Raw genomic sequence first — 20,557 nt, 5'->3', positions numbered from 1 at the left:
ATTCCTCTAAACAAACGCACACCAGGGCACACCCAGGTGGGCAGAGCCGCCTTTCTGGGGCTAGGGATGACCGGACGAGGGACATGAGCTTTCCTCGCAAAGCCCCGTGATGGCTGCCCACATGGGTAAACAGTCCCCTCTGCTTCCCCGGGAAGTTATCAAAGAATTACTTATGTCTCTGGAAATGCTGGTTTGGAAAATGTTCTCCACCCCACCTGGGCTTGGCAGGAGGGGCAGCGTCCTCAGGCCTGTCCTTCGGGGAGTGATCAGGCTTTTCCTGCAGTCCCTGAAGGCTCTCGGCCATTCTTCATGCGGAGAGTCTGAAGCCAGCCATAAAGAAGCAGGCAGCCTCCCAGGATAAACGGAGCACGGTGACATCAAAGACCGCCTTCCAGATTAAACAACTGAGGCCTTCAGCTCTCTCTGGTGTTTCTTCCAGGATATTCTGGGCTCCTGCCTCAGTTCTCCCTCAGATGGAATGGTAGATATTTTGTTTGTGAGAGTCTGAATTTTTTCCTTCCTCAGGGAGAGGGGGAGCAGGAGGAGGCGAGGGGAAGGGAGGGTGGGGAGAGGGAGAGTGAGAGGAAGAGAAAGAATGTCTGTGAGAGACAAGAGCCACAAAAAGAACGTGTGTGAGTGAGAAAGAAAGGGAAGTCAGGAAGGCAGCCGGAAGCGCCTGCTTTGGAATCCAACAAGCGACCTAAAAATTCCAAAAGTTTCTAAACCAAAGCACACTGTGAACCCACAGCCAGGGAGGGAGGCAGGCTACAAGAGCCCCCAAGCCAGGATCTGTGGGGTGCCTGACTCGCCAGTGCTGACAGATCCCTTCGTGGGCCAGGGCACTGGCCCCTTCACCAGAGGGCCCCTTTCTCAGACACATCAGGTAAACCAAGGCAAGGGACCCTCTTCCCTCAGGCACAAGCTCACAATGGTTCTCTGGGATCGGTTCTCTGGGATCGGCTTGTCACTGCCTCTTATCTCCTCACCCTTGGGGTGCCTCTCTCTGCCTTGAGCAACCAATCCAATCCCACCACAGCTGGGCTTCTGGGCCTCCGGCTGACCCTCCTCTCCCCACAGGGAAGCAGGGGCCACCGATCCGTCCAAACAGCTGGAGTAATGCCCCCAAGTCCCCAGATCCATGACACTCCACATTCATCAGCTCTAAGGGCTGTGCTGCTGGCTGTGGCAGCATGCTGACTACCCATCCCACCCCTGAACGCCACACACCTGTCCACGACAGGGAGCTCGAATGTTCCCTGAGCCACTCATGCACAGGACTCTTCAGAAAGCCTGAGCACCAGGAGAGCTTTGCAGGCCCAGAGGGTGCAAGCCACTCGGAGTCTACCCTCCCAGCACAACCACCACCCAGGTCCCAGGGACAATGGCGAGCCTGGGGCCTCCGACAGCTATTCCAGGCACAAATACCAACTTTCTCCTCCCACACCCTCTTCCTCACCGCCTCTCAGGTCTCTGCTTAAATGCCACCTTCACGCAGCTTCTCCTGAGCGCCCCTGTCCATTTATGCGCCTGTTAAAGTGCTCATTCCTTTGTCTCCTTTATGAGACTAGAAGCCACGGGAGGGCAGGGGCCACATCTCGTTGATGTACCACTGTATCCTCGATGCCTGGTCCAGCGAGGGAGTTCTTATGAATAACAATTCATTACTGATCGTAAAGCAAGGGCCTAATCCCACTCTTCCATCTGCCTGAGGAAGAGTATCTGGGAGAGAATGAGGCAGGGATGGTGGCCTAATCTATCTTCATTCATTCATTCTTTCATTCGGCAAACACATCTGAGTGCCCAGCATGTGCCCTGGGGTTACCACAAGGAAGACGTATTCCTTAGAAAGTGATTCTTTCATGGCTGATGTTCCATTAGCTGTTTTAAGCCCTCATAGGGGCAGTCTGGACCCTGCAGGTGGTACCAGAGCCTCCCAGTGCTAGCGAGGGTCCTCTCTCCCCCTCCGTGGCCCAACCTCTCTCCTCACGTCGTCCATCCCCCCTGGGTGAGGGTATGCACCATTCCCCCAAGTTCTAGGACCCCGGGAGACAAGCCGTGCTTGCTTCCTGGTTCAGCCTCTCCCTGGGTGTATTACAGTTTGTACGAAACTCGAATGTGCAGAGGCTGTTCCTGAATTCCAGGGACTAGAACACGCATGGGTCTGACTCGGGGGAACTTCTTTCCAAAAATAAGAAAAGTTTCCAAGGCAGGATGAGATGGTCCTCAAAGTCTCCCGGAGACCACATCACAGAGATTCATTAAAGCCTTCAGAACATGACACCCTTGCCCACCACCAGCCCTCCTGAGGGACCCAGCCCTACTGCAAACCAGAAGCCCTACCTGGCACTTTGCCCAGCTCAGGCCTCCCCGGTCTCTCCCTGCCAACTCCCCCGGGGTCAAGAAAGCTGCCAGGTTGGGTGAAGGAGCTGGTCCTGGGTGCCACGGGCAGAGGAGAGCCTCCACGGAGAACCCCAAGATGGCAGCAAGTGGAGGCCCAGATGCCTCCAGCAGCCTCAAAGCAAATCACCTTTTAATTCTGAAAACACCAAATATTTAATTTATGCTTTACCTCAAATGTCAAGTCTACCTCCCGGCACATAGCTTTGAAACCACGTAAGGAGCCCTAACGCTTTCCATATGGTGAAGACATGGGGCCTTTTAATTGTGCCAACTGGTATCATTCAAGGGTGATTCCCCTGGAATCCGGCAACTGGGGCAGCAGCCGGGCCAACAGCCAGCCTCCACCCTCCTCACCCAGCCCCGCATGGCCCCGCGGGCTCCGACACGGCCTGCGCCCTCCCAATCTTCCCCAAATATCAGAAGGCACTAGGTGCCCCCCAATCAAATTACCAGCCCGCCTGGCGGCCACCTTCACCCCCAAACAGGCTTGCTGGCCCCGCAGCTCTCAGCCAGATTCTTAAGGCAGATCTGCCATAAAAGAACAAAAGGGCCAAACCCAGGGTGGGGGGGGGGGGGGCGGGAATCGCCTTAAACCTTGTCCTACACACTCACGTCCGCGCATGCAGGTGCACCCCCGCGGGAGCACAGGGCACCCAGGTTCTGCTTGTCCAGGCGTTCTGTCGTCAGCCTCTCCGCGTCTGCTACGCAGTTCCATCCCTCTACCTAGCTTTTCGATTTCACCCATTTTATCATATTACATTTTCCAGACCCGGTATTCCCAACTGGGGTTCTCTTATAACCGCCTGTTAACAGCTTCGTGTTTACCTCTCCTTCTTTATCTCTTTGAGATTTTTAGGCTTATTTAAACATCTAAGTGTTCAGTGCACTGTTGTCTGGCATATAAATCATTTGCTTCGTTGTTCTCTCATAGTACTTGGACCTGTCACCGTCTCTCATTATTTGTCTCCTCCGAGCTCATGATTCCTTGAAGCCCCCCGTCCATCCAAGCACGTCTACAGCGGCAGGCAGGACAGGGGTGGGGGGAAATTCTGGATTCATACTCTGGGCTCCCATCTCCCCTCCCAACCAGTGCTTCAGCAAACCTCCCGGTACCTTTCTCCCTTTTGAACTCTTTTGAAGAGTCACGTGCCATAACCCCGCCAGGGCTGAGAATGTTATTATACCCATTTTGCAGATGAGCTTAGGTAAAATGGCTTATAGACAAGGTGACAAGCTATGATGGCAGAGCCTGGCCTCATTGATTTTTGTACTCAGGATGGCAGGCTTAGGTTAACGCCAGCAAGGTTACCCTCTCCCATCCTAGGACCTTCCAAGCAACTGGGACCCACCCTAAACATTTACTAAGCTACTCAGCCCGGGGCAGGAAGGAGGAGGGCAAGCAGGGGCCCCTCCTGCTCCTGCCTGCCCCACCACCCGCCTCTTCCCAAAGTACTCAGCAGCTGGTCGGCATGCCACCTCTCTGGAAACGAGTAAGGGAGGCACCCTCCAGACATGCTCTAGCATGGGGCTTTGCCATACATGGCCCCTGTTCTCTAGATAAAGTGCTCCAGAAAGAGAGAAAGACAGAGTCCACATCAGCCGGCTGGCAACTTGATAGGGCTATGAGGAAGAGTAAAACAATGTCAGCAAGTGCTTGACATACACAGGCACTTAATAAATAGTAATGTTCATTGCAATAATAATGCTAATTGGATGAACCACTCAAAGGCTGGGTGGAGTGGAGACAGAGACCATCAATACGCCAGGCCAGGGTCTGGTGGGGGGACCTCTGCCAGCCCCCCTGGAATCCAGCAGACTTTGGAGCCCACACCCTACATCCCGGTGACCTAATGGAAGACCCTGCCGCCACCCGTTCCGAGCTGCTGGGAATCATGGAAATGAAACCAGGCAGGAGGCTGCCCACTGCTGTCTCATCCGCTGTTTCTCCATGTCTCCCAAACTTCAGGCATTCCATTTCCACAGTCACAATTTTGACCACTTGTACTTAATATTTCGCTCAGAATCCGCTTTCAACACTCTCTTTCAATTTAGCTTCATCCTAAGTGATAATATCCGTGAAATCATGGGTTTGAGGTCCTCGCTACTATCTTTTCTGGTAACAGAAATGCTTGACTATTAAGATAACAAACATTCCTCCAGGTACCACCTGAAATCAGTGCACACACCCCCACCGTGCAGCCCCACACCCTGGGCTTCCCCTGACCTCTCCCAGGGTGGGCTCGCCATCCCCACCCCTGCAGATTTGGTGGCTGGGCTAGGGCTGGTAGGAACCCCGGTGTCCAGGTCCCAGTCACCAAAGCAGAACTCCCTAGGAAGCAGAGGGTCCCTCCCCTTAATATCTTGGATGGCAGGGCCCGCCCTCCACCACCCAACATATGTCACGCTGATGGCTCTGTGTCTCACATCTTCAAAAGTGCTTTGAACAAACATTAATGACCCCTCAGTGTTTCTCTGAGAGAGGGGGCGAGGAAGGGAGGGGGCAAGCACCACCCCATGCTGTCCTCAGCTGGGGGAAGAAACCAGGCAACAAAATTCCATGACTTCACCAAAGCCACAGACTTAAGCTGGGGCCCCCTCCCCACCCTCCCTCATTTCCCCCAATGGCAACTTTTACTGGCTCACATTCCTCTTGCTGGGAATACTACTATTTAATTAAAAACGACAGACTTTTGTTTTCCTCTCCTTCCTTCCTCCTCCCTCCCATCCTCCAGGACTAGATGCCAAGGAGACCCACCAAAAACATGCGGGTAACATTTGTTATGGCTTTGAAGATAAAAGTCAATTGAAGTAAGCCCTCGCTGTATTTCAAGTTTCCCCTAAAGCATGGAGCAAACTGCCTGGCAGTTGAGGAAAGGAAAAAAAAAAAGGGACTGCAAATAAATGTCATTCTGCAGGAATACTTTGTAAAAATAAACAGGCTGAAAAAACCCAAAACTTGATTAATGGAAATCCACTCAGTTGGCCTCTGTCTTGGGCTGCAAATGCATTTGCTCATATGGCTAAATCAGATCATTTTCACTGGGCTTTAAATAAGTAAGTAGATCAAAAAATACAAATGGTGGGAGAAGAAAGGGAAGTTCGTAGTTCTGTTGCTAAAGGGCCCCACCTGCAGTGCCCCCCACCCACCCAGTTTTGACCTTTCCTGGGGGACAGCAGCTCCAATTCCAACCCAGCCAAGAGATGAAGAAAAATGCAGAAGAGAAAGCCCCCCAGCTAAGCGAGGCAGTGGGAGGAGGGGATGGGGGCTTCTCCCAGATGCAGAGATCGTTAAGTACGTGCACAGGAGTGGACTTTATCCACAGGCTCACCTGCCAACACCGGCCCCTGCAACTGAGCTGTAACCAGCCCAGGTGCCACCATCCCAATACACACACACACACACACACACACACACACACACACACACACACACACACTGAACACTCCACAGGCCCCTCCCTGGCCCATGGACAAGACCAAAGAACTAACCAGACCTGAGACTCAGTTTGTTCCCCCTCTAAGTTAAAAAAAAAAAAAAAAATTAAATGTCACATCAAAAAGTTGATTCATCCTTTGATCCTTGGCTTGCTCGAGTTCCACGCAGACCATCTGAAAGCCCCGTGCAGAGTTCCAGAGCTCCTAGGACATCTGTGAGCACCAGTCCCAGGCCAAGAGCTGGGGCTGGACTCACTCACTCCCCTGTCACATCGACCGCTCCCCCAGGAACAACTCCAACCTCACGACCTACTGGGGGGAAGGCTCAGGGTGGGCCCTGGCTGCAGCAGCAGGAGACCCTTTCTCTCCCTGTGGGCCAATTGAAGGGGTCTTCCAGGTCTCCGTGCCCCCCAAGCTCTGCTACACGGACCACAGCCTCTTCTACTGGGGTTCCTGGGCAGATGGTACTGATGAATGCCATAGACACTTGGAACACATTTGGAGGCCAGCATAGTCTCGCCCTCCATCCAGACACCCCTAAATGCCTTCCCTATCTTCCTAGTACCCCCCCTCCAAATCTAGCTTTGAACGCTGGCCACAGAAACAAGGTAGAAGTCAGAGCAGGCCCCCAAATCCCTCCAGCACACACAAGCTTCCCCAGAGACTGGACCTGCACCACCTCCTCACCTAGGACCTTTCCTCCCCAGACAGCCCAGGCTGGACAGCAGACTGACACCTGAGCCACCTCTAAGGTTCCCCAAGACACAGGGGTACCGGGTCATGTTGGTGGGGCAGGGGCAGCTGTGCCAAGAGGATGCTAAAAGTTGGGGGTGGGTGGGTAAGGAGACCCGTCTCTGGGGCTGAAAGGTAGGAGGGGATCGTACCCGGGTTCCTCTGCCAACGGTGCCCGCCGCCCGCAGCTGTCGGGGTCCAGAGCTGCCGCCGGGGCAGCGCTGCCTCCCGATCCACTCCTCGATGCCTTTCCGAGCCCAGGCGGCGCTCACGGCAAAGCTGTCACCTGGGGCGGGGAAGACACGAAGCCCCTGAGTCTGGCCCCTGGGCCCAAAGTTACCAAAGAGAGGAGGGAAAGAGTGGGCGCGGCAGAGGCAGTGGGGCGAGGAGGGGGTTGAGCGCCGGGGCACAATCCGAGAGAGGGACGCAGGTAATCGGGAGAAAGGAGTTCAGCGAAGCCCCAGGAGCAGAGACCCAGAGGGGAGCGCTAAGGGGGAGTAGCACCCCGGAGAAAGGGTCTGGAGATCAAAAGAGCGAACACCAGAGGCCAGGACTGCAGAGGAGAGGGGTGAGGGTCAGAGGACGGGTGCAGTGAGCACAGGATGAGGGGAAGAGGGAAACTGGGGGTCAGGAGAGGGGCGCAGTGGGCGCAAGAGCCCAGATCTCGGGAGAAGGGGCTAAGGGCCGGAAAGAGAGGGGTAGGATTTGGGGGAAAGGGCTTAGGAGTCTGAAGAGGGGGCGCAGTAAGCGCAGAGGGCGGGGACCGCAAAAGGAGGGGTTGGGGGGTCAGAAGAGAGAGCACGGGACGGCGAAGAGGGGGTAGGTGGGACAGAAAAGGGGGCGCGAAGGCTGCTCCCGGAGCGGGTTTGTGGGACTGGTGGCCAGAGCTGGGGGTGGGGGTGGCCCTGGTAATAAGATCCCGCGGACTAGGCCATTCTGCCGCGGTCTGCGGTCCTTCCCCGTCCATCCCCCCCGGTCCGTGCCCCGCGCGCCCCTACCTTCCGGGCTCTCCCTGCGCTTGCACACGGCGGCTGCAGGCACATCGCGCGCGGCGGCGGCGGCGGCGGCGGGAGCCGGAAAGAAAGGAGAGGCAGAGAGTTAGCAGTCGCGGGGGCGAGGGCGGCCGGGGCCAGGGGGCCGGCGCGCGGGCGGGGACACTGACCCGGCTTGGAGTGAAGTTTCCCCATGCTGGGGGCGCGGCGGGCGGGGGCTTCCCTAAGCCATGCGCCCGGCCCTCGGGGCCCGCGGCTCGCCGCGCCTCGCCTCGCCTCGCTCTCCTCCTCCCGGAGCAGCCCCGAGCCGAGCGGGGCGGGCCGGGGGCGGGCCGGGGGCGGGGCCAGGCGCCGCAGGGCCGACACAGCGCCCCCCTCCAGGCTGAGGTCTTCAGCCCCGCGCCGGGGCCTTGGGGCTGGCAGGTCGGGGGACTAGGGGCCGGAGGCCCAGGTGGGGGAAGGGCCTCTGGCCAGTAGGCGTACTGGGACAGACACCCTACTCGGTCCTGTCTTGCTTAGGACAACCGCTGCCCTCGCTAACAGTACTGTGCCTTCCCTCTGCTCTATTTTTCCTCGAAGAGGGTCGGGCACGACTCAAGGGCTCCAATTTACAGGTGATGTAACTGAGGTCGGGAGAGGAGACGTGGTTGGGGCGCTGGGGTCTGCTGCGCGCCTGCTGCGCTGCCCCTTCCCGATCTTACCCCGACCTGACTTTTGCAGAAAGTGTTCGCTTATTACTCGCCCCATGCTTCCACTCCGCCCCTCTAAGTTTTGATTTGGGAGTCCAAGAGGAGCCCCCACCGCGCCTCCAGCCAGTTGTGGGCCCAGCCCACTCCTGGCGGCTACAAGTGTCGAAAGCCACGAGTTGCCAGCCAATCGCTCAGATGCCTCATGCCGGGCCCGTGGGTGCCTTCCCGGAGTCGAGGCGCGCTGCCAGCTGCGCGGCCCGGAAGGGGGTAACCGCTGGGGCTTTGATCTTCCTTGGTTTCCGCTCCCTGCTGCAGCTCGCCAGACCCAAGGGCTTGTTTGTTTTGTCTGGGGAAGTCTCTGCGGAGGGGAGGGCGACATCAAGGGGTTCCACCCCACCTTTGTGGTTCTCAGGAAGAATGCCTGCTCTGCTGGGGACACTATGGGCCTGTTAAGTTCGGCCTGGTACCCGGAGGCCTGGGCGTGGGAAAACAGAACCCTGTGCTAAGCAGTGAGGAGCCGGGCTGTGCCCCTGGAGCTGGGTTCTCTCTGAGCCTCAGTTTTGTGGTCTGTAAAATGGAGGGCTCGAGTGTGCCCTTTTTGCCAGCTCCTTGGAGCAGCATTGCCCAAGAAAAATAATGTAAGCAACATGTGTAAAGCTAAATTTTCTAGTAGCCACATTTTTTTAAGTAAAAAGAAACAGAGATTAAGAGTAGCACTTACAAAGATGAGCACTGAGTCATGAATAGAATTGTTGAATCACTATATCGTACACCTGAAACTTATATAGCACTGGATGTTAACTATACTTCAATAAAGAAATTAAAAATAAAAGGAAAAATTTTTAGAAGCTTGTAAGAACACTAAAAGGAAAAATATACAGGCCATCTCACTCATCAAAAGAGGGGAAAAAAGTAAAAATAAACAGGTGAGATTAACTTTAATAATATATTTTATTTAATCCCATACACCAAAGATATAATTTCAACATATAATGAGATATTTTACATTCTTTGTTTTGCACTGTCTGAAATCTGATGTGTATTTTACACATAGAGCACACCCCCACCCAGACTCGCCACATCGCAAGAGATCAATAGCCCCATGTAGCTGGTGGCTGCTGGATTGGGCATCCCAGCTCTGGACCATCAACGTATCTCAAAAGGACATTGGGAACTACAGGGGCCTCCAGAGTCATAAATCTCTTACAATGTCCTACTCCACGATGTCTCAACAATGCCTTCACTTCCATCGTCCAAACTTCGTGTTTCACGCACGCTCGGTGGTGAAAATGAAGACTGATCTTAGAGGCAGGTGTATTAATGCCGTTAGCAGACTGGTTTCATTTGAGGAGTGCTGGGACTCCCCAAAAGATTGTCATTTTATAGTGCCCTTCTTTACCCAGGACTGCTATATGCCAGCCATCATCCTAAGTCATGGCTAGTCCTCACTCCGACACAGGTTTGGACTTGTTTTACAAAGAAAGGAAACCGGTAGGCTCAGAGAGGTGAAGTCACTTGTCCAAGGTCACGCAGCGAGCCAGTGACCTGGTGAGGCACTGAACCCAAGCTTGTGGATCCAATCGGCCAGGCTGTTTGCACTCCCCGAAGCTGCCCCAGCACTGTCTCAACCTCGCATCCCCACCAGGAGAGAGAGTCCCTCATCTGGAAACAGATACTGACAAAGTGCTGGCTGGGTGACAAACACTATTTTAGGCACTTAGGATACATCGGGGAAGCTCCCACTCTACTGGGAGGAGGTCGGACAAGAAAGAATCCACTTAGCAAATGGGTGTGAAGTCAGAAGGCAACACAAGCTATGCAATGGCTCTTCACTGAGGGCGCTTTGCTCCCCACGGGACATCCGACCATGCCTGAGGACACCTAGCAACTAGACAGTTGCCATTCAGCACCCTACAGTGAGCAGGACACCCCTCCAAAACAAAAAATTATCCGGCCCCAAATGTCAATATTGCCAACGTGAGACCCAGCCTTCCCCCTGCACCCCCCCAAGCTGTAGCCAAATGAAAAAGAGCAGGATAAGGGGAGTCAGGAGTAGGAGGGAGGTGGGGGGTTCGAGTGTCTGATTCAGAGAGCAGGAGCTCTCCTGCAAACCCCTCCAAAGGAAATGGCATTCAGTCGGGGTTGCCGGCGGCCTCTCTCACTCCCCCCCACCAGTGCCAGGGTGGATCTAAATCAAAGCAAAAACTCTGAGGGTTCTTTCTCACAGTGCTCAAAAAGTTGGTTACTTCCTTAAATCGGTCATGGCTTTCTTCTTTCATGAGAAAAAAGTATCCCCTCTTCCCCTTGGGAATTTCTTTTTACAGTTCAAAAAGAGATAAAAGCAAGAACTTAAACTCTGCAGTTACCAGTTTGAGTCTTGGGGGAAGTAAATCCCAAATGTCCAGCCCAGACACAAAGACCTCCCTCCACCTTCAGCCTGGCCCTTCCCAGCCCGGCAGGCGCCGGGGACTTCGCTGCTGTTGGAATTGTGACACCACCACCCCCACCAACCTGGCCCTGGGGCGAGACACCAGAGCGGTGGGACTTGTGGTGAAACCTTAGCCTGTCCAGGACTCCGAGGAGGGGCGCCCTGGGCGCCACCAGCCCACCGTCCACCTGGGGTGGCTATTCGGCCTGCGCCGGCTTCCCGCCCCACGACTCACTGTCTTTTTATGTGTTTTAATAATTTATCTGGCCCACTTCTTGGGCTGAATACTTACAGTGACACATCTTTTTCTTTGAAGATTTCCCATCCTTTGGGGGAGGAGAATGAGAAAGGATGGGAAGGAAGAGATAAGAGAGAGAGATTATAACAGAAACGGGTTTCATGGGGCTCGAGATTTAGCAAGGCTGGTTTAGGTGAAATCTGTTAGACGTGGAGCCAGGAGGTTTTTTTTTTTCTTTTAAAAACCACATCACCCTGGATGGCCACCCCCACGCTTGTCCCCAGGTTAAAGCCGTCCGCTCTGGCTCCCTTCAAAGGCCACCTCCTAGAGAAAGCCCTCCTAACCTTCCTGTCTGAAGAGCTCTGACCCCTCTGATGAGCCCAGCTCCCCTCCCCTGCCTCTGGGCTGGGCACTCGTTATTTTATAAGGAGGGCACTCAGTGTTGCGCCTGGAGTCTGGGCTCCTTAAAAGGGAGGGAGTCTTGCCTGACTGGCATCTCCAGGTGCAGTACCCACCACTGCCCATAGGAGGCGCTCTAGTCAGAATGAGAGGAGCCCACTCAGTCCCATAGCACCACCCCCACCCCCACCCCAGGTGTATGGGTGTGTTGGCCATGAAAGGGTGGGCCACTGCCAAGAATGTGCTCTGGGATATAGTGAAGAGAAAATTAATGTCCAACTCTGCTGGTCCCCCTTGGTCCCTGGGTTGCTTCGTTCCGCAACCCCCACTGAGACTTGGCATTAGTAAGCAGCCTGGAAACCCTGTCTGGGGTGAGGAAGGGAGAGTTGAACTAGTCTGCATGAGAAAGTCACAGGAATTTTGGAGATGGCAACCAGGAAAGGGAAGAAACGTATGTCAAGCCGACCAGAGAGTATGGGAGAAGGACAGTAAATCAGGGCCTTAAGAATGGGCAATCCAGTAAGGAGGGAGGCGGCCAATTACTTTTCAGGACAGTGAGGTCTAATGTGCGATGGGCAGTTGTTCCTGGCTCGGCTCTAGGATGGGATCGCCCTCCGTTGCTCCAAACTTCTGCAAAATCCTAACCACATGTGTGGCTTAGTGGCACAGGACAGAATGAAGGAATGAGCCAGCATAGATCATCATAGACAACAGGCCACAGGCAGGGGAGTGTTCACCGGGGGGAAAGATGGGAGCTGGACGCAGCCAGGAGGAACACCAGCCCCAGCATCAGTCCTCGGAGAAGAGGTCGAAGAGGCTGGGCTCCCCCAGAACAAGGGGGGAGGTCCCCAAGCCATTCTGTTCAAGTCTTGAAGGAGAGGGGCCCCAAAAAGAGCTACTGGAGCCTAAGTCTTGGTTGAACTGAATTGAATTTTTGTGCCGCCAACTTCTCCCAGGTCTGGGGTGTTGTTTTTTTTATTATTATTATTTTTTATTTATTTGTTTGGGCAGGTGGAAAGCATGAGCAGAAGGGGCAGAGGGAGAAGCAGATTCCCTGCTGAGCAGGGAGCCTGATGCAGGGCTAGATTCGGGGAATTCGAGATCATGACCTGAGCCAAAGGCAGAAGACTGAGCCCCTCAGGTGCCCTTGGGGTGTTTTAGCAAGTTCAGAGCATAGGCTTCCTGGAGGGAAGGAGAGAGGGAGGGAGCCAGCCTGGCCTCATCATGCAGCCCCTTGGTGAGACCTTGCTCTCTCTCCTGTGACCCCTGCCTCTCAGCCCTTGTCCAGTGCTTCTGTGAAGCCTTCCCAGTTATGGTGTCTGTCTGCTTCCAGACTTCTGTCACAAAAGGGAGAAAGAAACTTCCGCCTTCCTGGGCCTTTGTTTTTCAGTTACATGCAGTCAACCTGAGCCCTAATCACCATACTCAGTCTGTTCATCCATATAATAGAAGGCAGGGTCCGGCCAGTCAGCGTTTCCCTAAGCAGGTCCCGTGGAGATGCCAGAGCTGTGAGACGCTATCGTGATGTGAAAGAAAGGGCTCTGTGGGAACCTTTGGGCAGCCCTGGTTTAGCTGAAGGGTGACAAGTTCCTTTGCTGCAGGACTTGTCAGAACCTTCAGTGAGTATCTGAGCTTTGTGATTCCTCAAGAGGCAGTGTTTCTCAAACTCACCAAACTGGGGAACCCATTTTAGGAAGTTTGAGTGCAAACAAATGTTCATGGCACACACTGGAAAATGCCAGACTAAATGGCTTCTAAGGTTCCTTCCAATCTGAGATTCCAAGTCCAAATCCAGGGACCTAGCCTAAGACGGTGGCAGGAAGGAAAGTCAGTGAGGACAGAGCCAGTGTGGGAAGATACATGCACCCACATATGTCTACAGTGTGCACTTAGCATGTCCCAGGATGCATTTGTCTACCCTGAGGCCCCTGAGCAATGAGACACCCACTCCGCATGAGGCTCCATGGCCCAGTTTGAGGCAAGAAGGAAGAGCATCACCGTAGGAAATCTCATGGTCAATTTGCCTGCCTCAGTGGCCTTCTCTTCCTTCAGTCTCCTCCCCCTCCTCCTCCTTCCCCCTCCCCTCCACCTCCCCTCCCCCTCCTCTTCCATTGCCTTTGCCACCATGGCCACTTTCTCCTTCCATCCCACAGAGCACAGCTTCAAGGCGGCCCTGCTGCCACGGCAGTACCATGACCCCTTCACTCCTCGACCACAGCTGGCTGGGTGCCTGACCCGTGAGCCCGCCCAGGCAGGAGCTCTTTGCAGGGTTTGGATAGAGAGGCCCAGGGTCTGGGGTCTGCTTGTTGGTCGTCTCCAAAACCCAAGAGCTCCATAGTTCCAGGGGCTGGAGCAGCTGCTTAGGGTCCAGGTGGGCTAAGGAACAAGGAAAAAGAAGCAGGACTAGGAGCAAAGAGAAGCAGAGATAGTAAAGCAGGTGGAGAGGGACACGCGGGCAGACTGTCTCGGTCCCTCACATGGCCTGTTCCCGGCTCCTAGCGTTGTTGCTTCTGCCTGTGTGTACTGACCTTGGGTCCCTGACGGACCCTTGGCCCCCTTGCCTGGGCCAGGGTCGAATAGCCTAGCCGAGGGTTCCTTGGAATTTAATGTGCATATGAATTCCCTGAGATGGTGTGAAAATGTCTGGGGTAGGACCCAAGAATCTGCATTTCTAACCAGCTCCCAGGGGAGAAGGTAGACCACATTCAAAGCTCAGGAAAGTTGCATGTTCTCAGCGGCCACTAGGGTTTATAACTTGCTTCATCACTGAGTAAGTAGCAGTAATCGGAGAAGGAGGGACGGAAGTCAGGGAGAAGGAACCCGAGAAATAGAGGAGTTTCTCTTTTATTACTTAAGTCATTTAGGAAAGGTCTGTTGAAGGCCTAATTAATACCAGGCTTTTATGTTAACCAAACAGACAAAAATAAGTCAGTGAAAAAGAAGGTGTGTCTATGGGGGGAAAATCAAGTGGGAAAGAGGGAGAGAAAGTGCCAAGGGAAGGGTTGCAATTTTAAGCAGAGGAGTCAGAGGGTAGTCTTTGAGTGAAGACTTGGAAATGACTTAGAAGGGAGCCATAGAAATGCATAGGTAAGCCAGAGGGAAAAGAGGTCCAGGCAGGGAAGAGCAAGTGCAAAGGTCCTGAGGCAGGAACATGATATGAATGTTTTGGGAACAAGGTGGGCTGTGGTTCTGAAGCATGAGGGAATGGGAACAGGGTGTGCAAGGGGGAGGAGAAGAGGAGGTTGGAAGGTGACAAGGCTCATAATGAGAACCCTGTGGGCCTTGCCAAGGGCTTCAGCTTTACCTAAGGGAAATGGGAGTCATTAGAGAACTGTGACCTGGAGGGCCCAGGCTGCCATGTTACGAGCAGAATGCGGATTAGGGGGTGGCAGCATGAGACCTGGCAGAAACAAGGAGACCCATAACAAGGTGACTGCAGCACCGTTGTTATGATGGTGGCTTACACCTGAGTGATAGCAGCCAAGGAGGTGAGAAGTCAGCTGTGACCATATTTGAAAGTCAGAGGCAACGAGGTTAGCTAACACAGTGGACATGGGGTGGGAGACAAAGAGGAGTTACGGAAGATGCCAGACTTTTTGACCTGATCCATGGGAAGGAGGGAGCCTGCAGGTGGAGCTGTATGCAGAGCAGGGAGGCTCCGGGGCTCAGTCTGAACACGTTACTTTGAGAGGCCTGTTGCACGGCCAAGCAGTGAGGTCAAGTCGACTGGTGGATCCATGAGCCTGGGGTTCAGAAGCAAGCTGCAGCCTGCAGGGGTACACTGGGCATCATGAGCTCATAGAAGGAATTTAAAGCCGGACAGTGGATGCGATCCCCTGGGGAGTGAGTGTAGACCGAGAACAGAATCAAGCCCAGTGGCCCTGCCAAGTTTAGGGATTGGCAAGCGTCTCCTTAGAATTCAGCAGCACCTCGACCTCTTGACCTCCATTCGGTCCTCACGGGCTCCCCTCCTAGAGAACCCCCTTCTCTTCTCGGTAATCCTTCTCATACCTGCTCACCACCGCCTGCACCGCCCCCCAAGCTGGCAGATTCCTGGCTCAGCGTCTGAACTCTTAAAGCACTTCTTTGTTCAAACCAGCCCCGGAGATAAATGAGACAATGTGTGTGAACCGCTTAGGGCGCCCAGCACCGACCCGACCCGACCCAGCGGACGCCAGGTCTCCCTGGTGTGGCGTTCCCAGCACGGCACCCCCCCGCCCACGCGGGGCCTCGCCCTGAGTCGGTCAGGTCTGTGCCGGCCTCAGCACAGCGTACCTGGCACACAGTAGGGACTTTAGAAATGCTTGCTGTAAATAGGAATGACAGCACAGGGACCCATCTGACCAGAGATGACACTCTCCCCCATGGCCTCTCCTGGCCTCCTCCCCACCCCTCCCACATCATTTTTGTTTCTTCTAACTCTGTGCCCAAGAGGTCACTGCCCCCCTCCCCCATCGCTCCAAGCCGCTTCCACTCCCAGCCGGGGCAGGGGGACAGATGGAGGCTGCTGCTCGGCCACCGGCCACCGTGGTCCCTCCCCACTGAAAACCACAGGGATGAGTGTTTTCTTCTCCATTTGCCTCTTCCCACAGCGGCTGGGGGTACATCTTCCACCTGGCGTCTCTTTTAACATCATGATCTTCGGACTGTTCTGGGTGACGAGTATCTTTGTGCTGGGCGCCCCCTCCCCAGCCCCTCCTTCTGTCCCTGGGTTTGGACTCTGGCCGGCTTCCGTCTGCACAAAGGGACCATTGAGCGGCAGGCGGTGGGACGCCGCCTTTGATCTGGGGTTCTAATAAGGCGTGTATGTTTGCGTCCCAAAACAATGCAACAACCTCACAGGATGGACGGAGGCAGGGGGAGGAAGAGAAGGTCCGCAGGAGGGTGACACTGGAGGCTTGCTTGTGAGCGTTGGCTGGCACAGTTGGAACACCTCCATAGATTCTCCCAGTAAGGTACGCCCATCACACAGAGGAAGGCCCTGGCCCCGTTTGGTACGGCACCCCAAGTTCCGAGAGGTCACGGGGACAGCACAGGGCGCCCTAGAACCGGGGCTCACGGGTTCACCAGGGGAAGGGCAGGAAATCTAAAGGACGGACTTAGACTGTGGAGGCCCTGTGTCATAGGCCCAGCCTAAAGGCTCGGCTACAGCTCCACACCGGCTCCCACCCGAGGGCCCAGAGTTTCTAGATCTTTGCATTTTTCAAGAGTAGCTGGAAAGCCGGGTTTCGAAGTGAAATCTTCCCCCTTTTTTAAGTTGGCAACTAACTGTAAAAATTTTCAGTACGGTTGCGGGCCCTATGAAACAGGCCTGTCTGCTGGCACCCAGCCTGGGGAACCCAGCACCGGAGACAGGGAAGGTGTCTGGTGGAAGGCAATCATGCAGACTGGGCCCCAGGCTCCCTCCAAAAGGGAAAAATCGGGTAGGGAGGCCAGCCTGGTGCCTGCTGCTTCGGTGTCCCCCAAATACCCTCATGGTCATTAATGTTAGTCCTCCAGTTCCTTGGCAAATGGGTAGCAAGTTCCTCCAATGTGCCAGGGCTGGGCTGGGCAGGAAGGATGCAGAAATCCATCAGATAGGCCTCCTACCTGCCCTCAGGTCCAGGCCAGGAGACAAGTGTGAGAAGCAAAACCGTACTGAGGACCCACAGTTACCAGGCCCCGTATGAAGGGCTCTATGCGTTTTATTATCTCACATCATCCTTATAAACCCCCTGAAAATGAAGGTACTGTGAGGATAATTTCCACTTTATGGATGAGGAAGCGGAGAATAACAGAGCTTCTCAACCAAGTTAAAGAGACTCGAGCCCCCACTGCCTGCCAGCCAAGCCCTTACATGTGGCCACTACTGTACCCTGTCTCATGGGCAGCAAGATGGCTCACCCAGGTTTATGCCACATACCACTTGGAGTTGTGCAGTGTATAAACTGTGCAACTGTACATGCCAACCAATTAAGCCAAGGTATATGTAAAGCCCTGGAGCCCAGCCAAGGAATTTTGAGCCTGGGGCCTCCCCTTGAGATCCTTCTTCCCAGCACAAATTTTGCTTCTGGTGAAGAAACAAGTCCCTTCTTTGCCCAGATCTTCCTTCTTCCATGGGTACCAGAGAGAAACAAAGACCACGCAGAACATCAGCACTTCCTGTCTCCCATATCAACCCTCAGTTCTCTCATCTGTAAATGGGGCATATAGCTAGGAAATGAACATGCCAGAAACAATTGGAGAGGGGTTCTAAGCTATCCAAGATGGCTCTGCCTTCCTCACCGGCCAGCTGGGTGACCTTAGCCAGCTACTGGGTCTCACTTTCTCCCTCTGTAAAATGGTACGCAGTGCCCTGCTCTCCGGGCAGGGTGGGCTCTCCATAGGCACTGGGCATCACTAATGCTTTTCGTCAAGATCATCGTCTCTATGACCCCCCCCCCACCATGGAAACCATGCTCAGGAGGGGCCGGTCTTCCCTCCTGCATAGAGACTTCCATGGCTCCCACTTTCATCTGGCATCAGGCCAACTTTCAAGAACCCACGAGGCTGCACATCACAGCTGACCTTTTGTGTTTGCAACATCGGCACAAAGTGACAGAGCTCCCGCACTGTGCGAAGCGAGGCGGAGCCTGCATTGCCTGCTGCCCTCCATCCTCAGATGCTGTGCCCCTGAGCAGGGGGCCAGGAAGGGCCGAGGCTCCTCCATCCATTGCCGTGGGTGTCTCCAGGGAGGGCCCGGGCCATAACACGTGATCCTGGGCTGGCAGGTCAGGCCCTGGGAGAACGGAGCTGACCCCAGCAGGAAAAGTGGAGAGGAAGGAGGGGCTGAGAATGGGGCCCAGGAGCCCCTCCTCCCTCTTCTTCCTACCCCTCCCCTAAACATGAACCTGCCTTTGTAAGAGCCCACTATCGGGCGCCCAGATGGTCCGGGAGGACATACGGAGGACTAGCAAGCTTGCGAAATGTTCTTTGGCCTCACTACAAACCCGAACAAGGAGAACAAAACAGCAACAAGTAAAGGTTTTACACAGAGGAGAGCAGTGGGCCCTCTCGAAACCAGTGCCCCTTCCACTCAAGTTAGTGTTCTCATCCACGTGGAGCATTCTGGATATCTCGAACTCCAGGTAAAAATAATTATAATTTAGGGACGCCTGGATGGCTGTCAGTTAAGCGTCTGCCTTCGGCTCAGGTCATGATCCCAGGGTCCTGGGATGGAGTCCCGCATCGGGCTCCCTGCTCAGCGGGGAGTCTGCTTCTCTCTCTCTCTCTCTCTCTGGCAAATAAAACAAAATCTTTAAAAATAATAATTATTCCAATTTGAAAAAATTGTTAATGCCAATAAAAATGCCAGTTTTTCTGTCCTTAAAAATTAGCAACCTGGGCTGGCATCTAGAGGGCCAGTGTTGGGGTGTCCACTCTCCGCCTTACCTCCCACCCAGGTCCCTTTGAGCGCTACCATCGGGCCAGTTCCATGGAGGCCCAGGCGGGCCCCTGAGGGCGGGACCTCTCTCTGCTGTTCTGCTCCCTACTCTCCCTGCTCCGGGCTCCTGCTATTCCTTCAATGCCCATGTAAGTGTCACTTCGTCCTCTGCCAGCCAGCTGCCAGCCTCCCCGTTAGCGCCCAGCTGGAGCCCTGGGGGGGGCCTTACCTCCAGCCCCAGGGAAACAGACAGTTCCTTACCATTCCTCACTGCCCTCAGAAGGAATTCTGGAGCCAGCTGTCATCCTACTAATAGGGAAGGAGCCGCTGAGGCTTGGGTCTGCAGGGTGAACAGGAGTGGGGTCCTTCCCACCTGTAAGTGGCAGCCAGCTCCCAAAGATTGGTCCCCACACGCCTTCTGGCCAAAGGACCAACCCCATGTGGCTGGTGGAATCTGTGTGGCAACAGACTGTCTGCACTGACCACCCCCTGCACCTCACACTGACTGCCAAGTCCAAGGTGACCCACCGAGGGGCTGGCATCAGGCTGCCCCACACCTCGTGCAGGATGGGCACTGCACTGGGTGCTCTCCACAGCGTTGGGATAGACCCAGTCTCAAGGAGATGAGGTGCATGGAAAGGGTCACCGCGCATGCCGATAACCACAGTCCAAGGTGACACGTGATCCAGTGTGTGGAGACAGCACAGAGCCCAGCAAAGAGACATGTGATAAAAGGGGCTATTATTATTATTATTAAAACACTAAAAAATAGTGTTTTCTTTAGCAGTTTTTGGTTGTAAATGGCAGTGACAACATCCACCCGGAACTAGCCCAAGCAGAAAGGAACTTTAGGAGCTCACATAATCCAGGTACTGGGAGGACAGTTCATGACCAGCTTCAGACTCACAACCTAACAGCTTTGTGTTGAGAGTGAAAACAGAATTATTCTTACCCCCAGCTCAGGAGAGAAAAATCCTGGGGAAGGACTCTGATTGGTCCAGCATGGGTCATGTGCACATTTCTGAACCAATCACTACAGGAGTTTGGTTAGTCCAACCTGAGTCAGATGCCCAACCCTGTGGCCCAATGGAGTTGATTGGCAGCTCCACTCCCACCCCCACCACAATATTGGGTGGGAAGGAACAAGTTCCCCAGAGGAAACGGGGAGGCTGGAGTTATTATCTCACTTGAGGAAGACAGAATGTCCTTATAACTCCACCCTCCAATGTGCAAAACTCAGGGCCTGTCAGAAAAGTATTGGCCCCACTTTATGGACAGGAAAAGCGAGTTTCAAATCCATGTGATAACGTGCCCAGGGTCATATAAGCAATAAGTGGTGGCCCTGGGACTCAGTCTAGAAGTGTCTGCCTCCACAGTGTTCCTTCTATCTATTCCCTATGCGCCTGATATGAGGAGGAGAAAGACTAACCGTGGATAGGCACTGTTGTCTCCCAGCTACTGCCTGGGCCAGTTCCTCCCATGTGCAGAACAGAGCCTGGTCTTTGGAGATGTCTTGAAATGGGTAGACTTGACCTCTTGAAATTGACCCCTGGGAAAGGGAAATGGGAGACAGAAGGGACAGAGGACTGAAAGACTGAACAATCTGAGAAGCAAGATAGCAGCCGTCCTTGGTGACACAGGTGACATGGAGACCAGCAGCCATAGATTTGAAGGAAAGCTGGCTTGGTGAGGGAGCCAGAGGATGAAAAAAGAAAAGAAAAATCTGTATCATACTCTCACCCAGGCTGCCCTCCAAAGCCTGGTCTCAATGTTCAGGAAGATGATTTTTGGATTTTCTCCTGGTGAGGAGAACCATAAGACATCCTTCTCCAGATGGCCCTG

The 20,557-nt window shown here is 54.3% G+C and overlaps 1 protein-coding gene across 2 annotated transcripts in view; it reads right to left on the bottom strand.

Annotated features, from left to right (window-relative positions):
• The window catches only part of NKD1 (NKD inhibitor of WNT signaling pathway 1), an 88,296-nt gene extending 80,425 nt beyond the window's left edge, over nucleotides 1-7,871 (bottom strand). Inside the window, exons 1-3 of one of the 2 annotated variants that reach the window (XM_034637812.1) lie at nucleotides 7,730-7,871; nucleotides 7,566-7,598; nucleotides 6,720-6,853 (exon numbers count right to left, since the gene is read on the bottom strand). In XM_034637812.1, coding sequence (XP_034493703.1) covers nucleotides 6,720-6,853; nucleotides 7,566-7,598; nucleotides 7,730-7,754 — 192 coding nt within the window. In that variant the 5' untranslated portion in view covers nucleotides 7,755-7,871. Of the gene's footprint in view, nucleotides 1-6,719; nucleotides 6,854-7,565; nucleotides 7,621-7,729 lie in introns of both variants that reach the window. The other variant, XM_034637811.1, reaches the window with a different exon arrangement.
• Between the last annotated feature and the right edge of the window lie 12,686 nt (nucleotides 7,872-20,557).

This window comes from Ailuropoda melanoleuca, chromosome 12 (assembly GCF_002007445.2).
Source record: "Ailuropoda melanoleuca isolate Jingjing chromosome 12, ASM200744v2, whole genome shotgun sequence".
In the NCBI taxonomy this organism is placed as follows: domain Eukaryota; kingdom Metazoa; phylum Chordata; class Mammalia; order Carnivora; family Ursidae; genus Ailuropoda; species Ailuropoda melanoleuca.
Note: the sequence above shows the minus strand (reverse complement) of the source record. Positions and strands in the feature narration are given on the sequence as shown.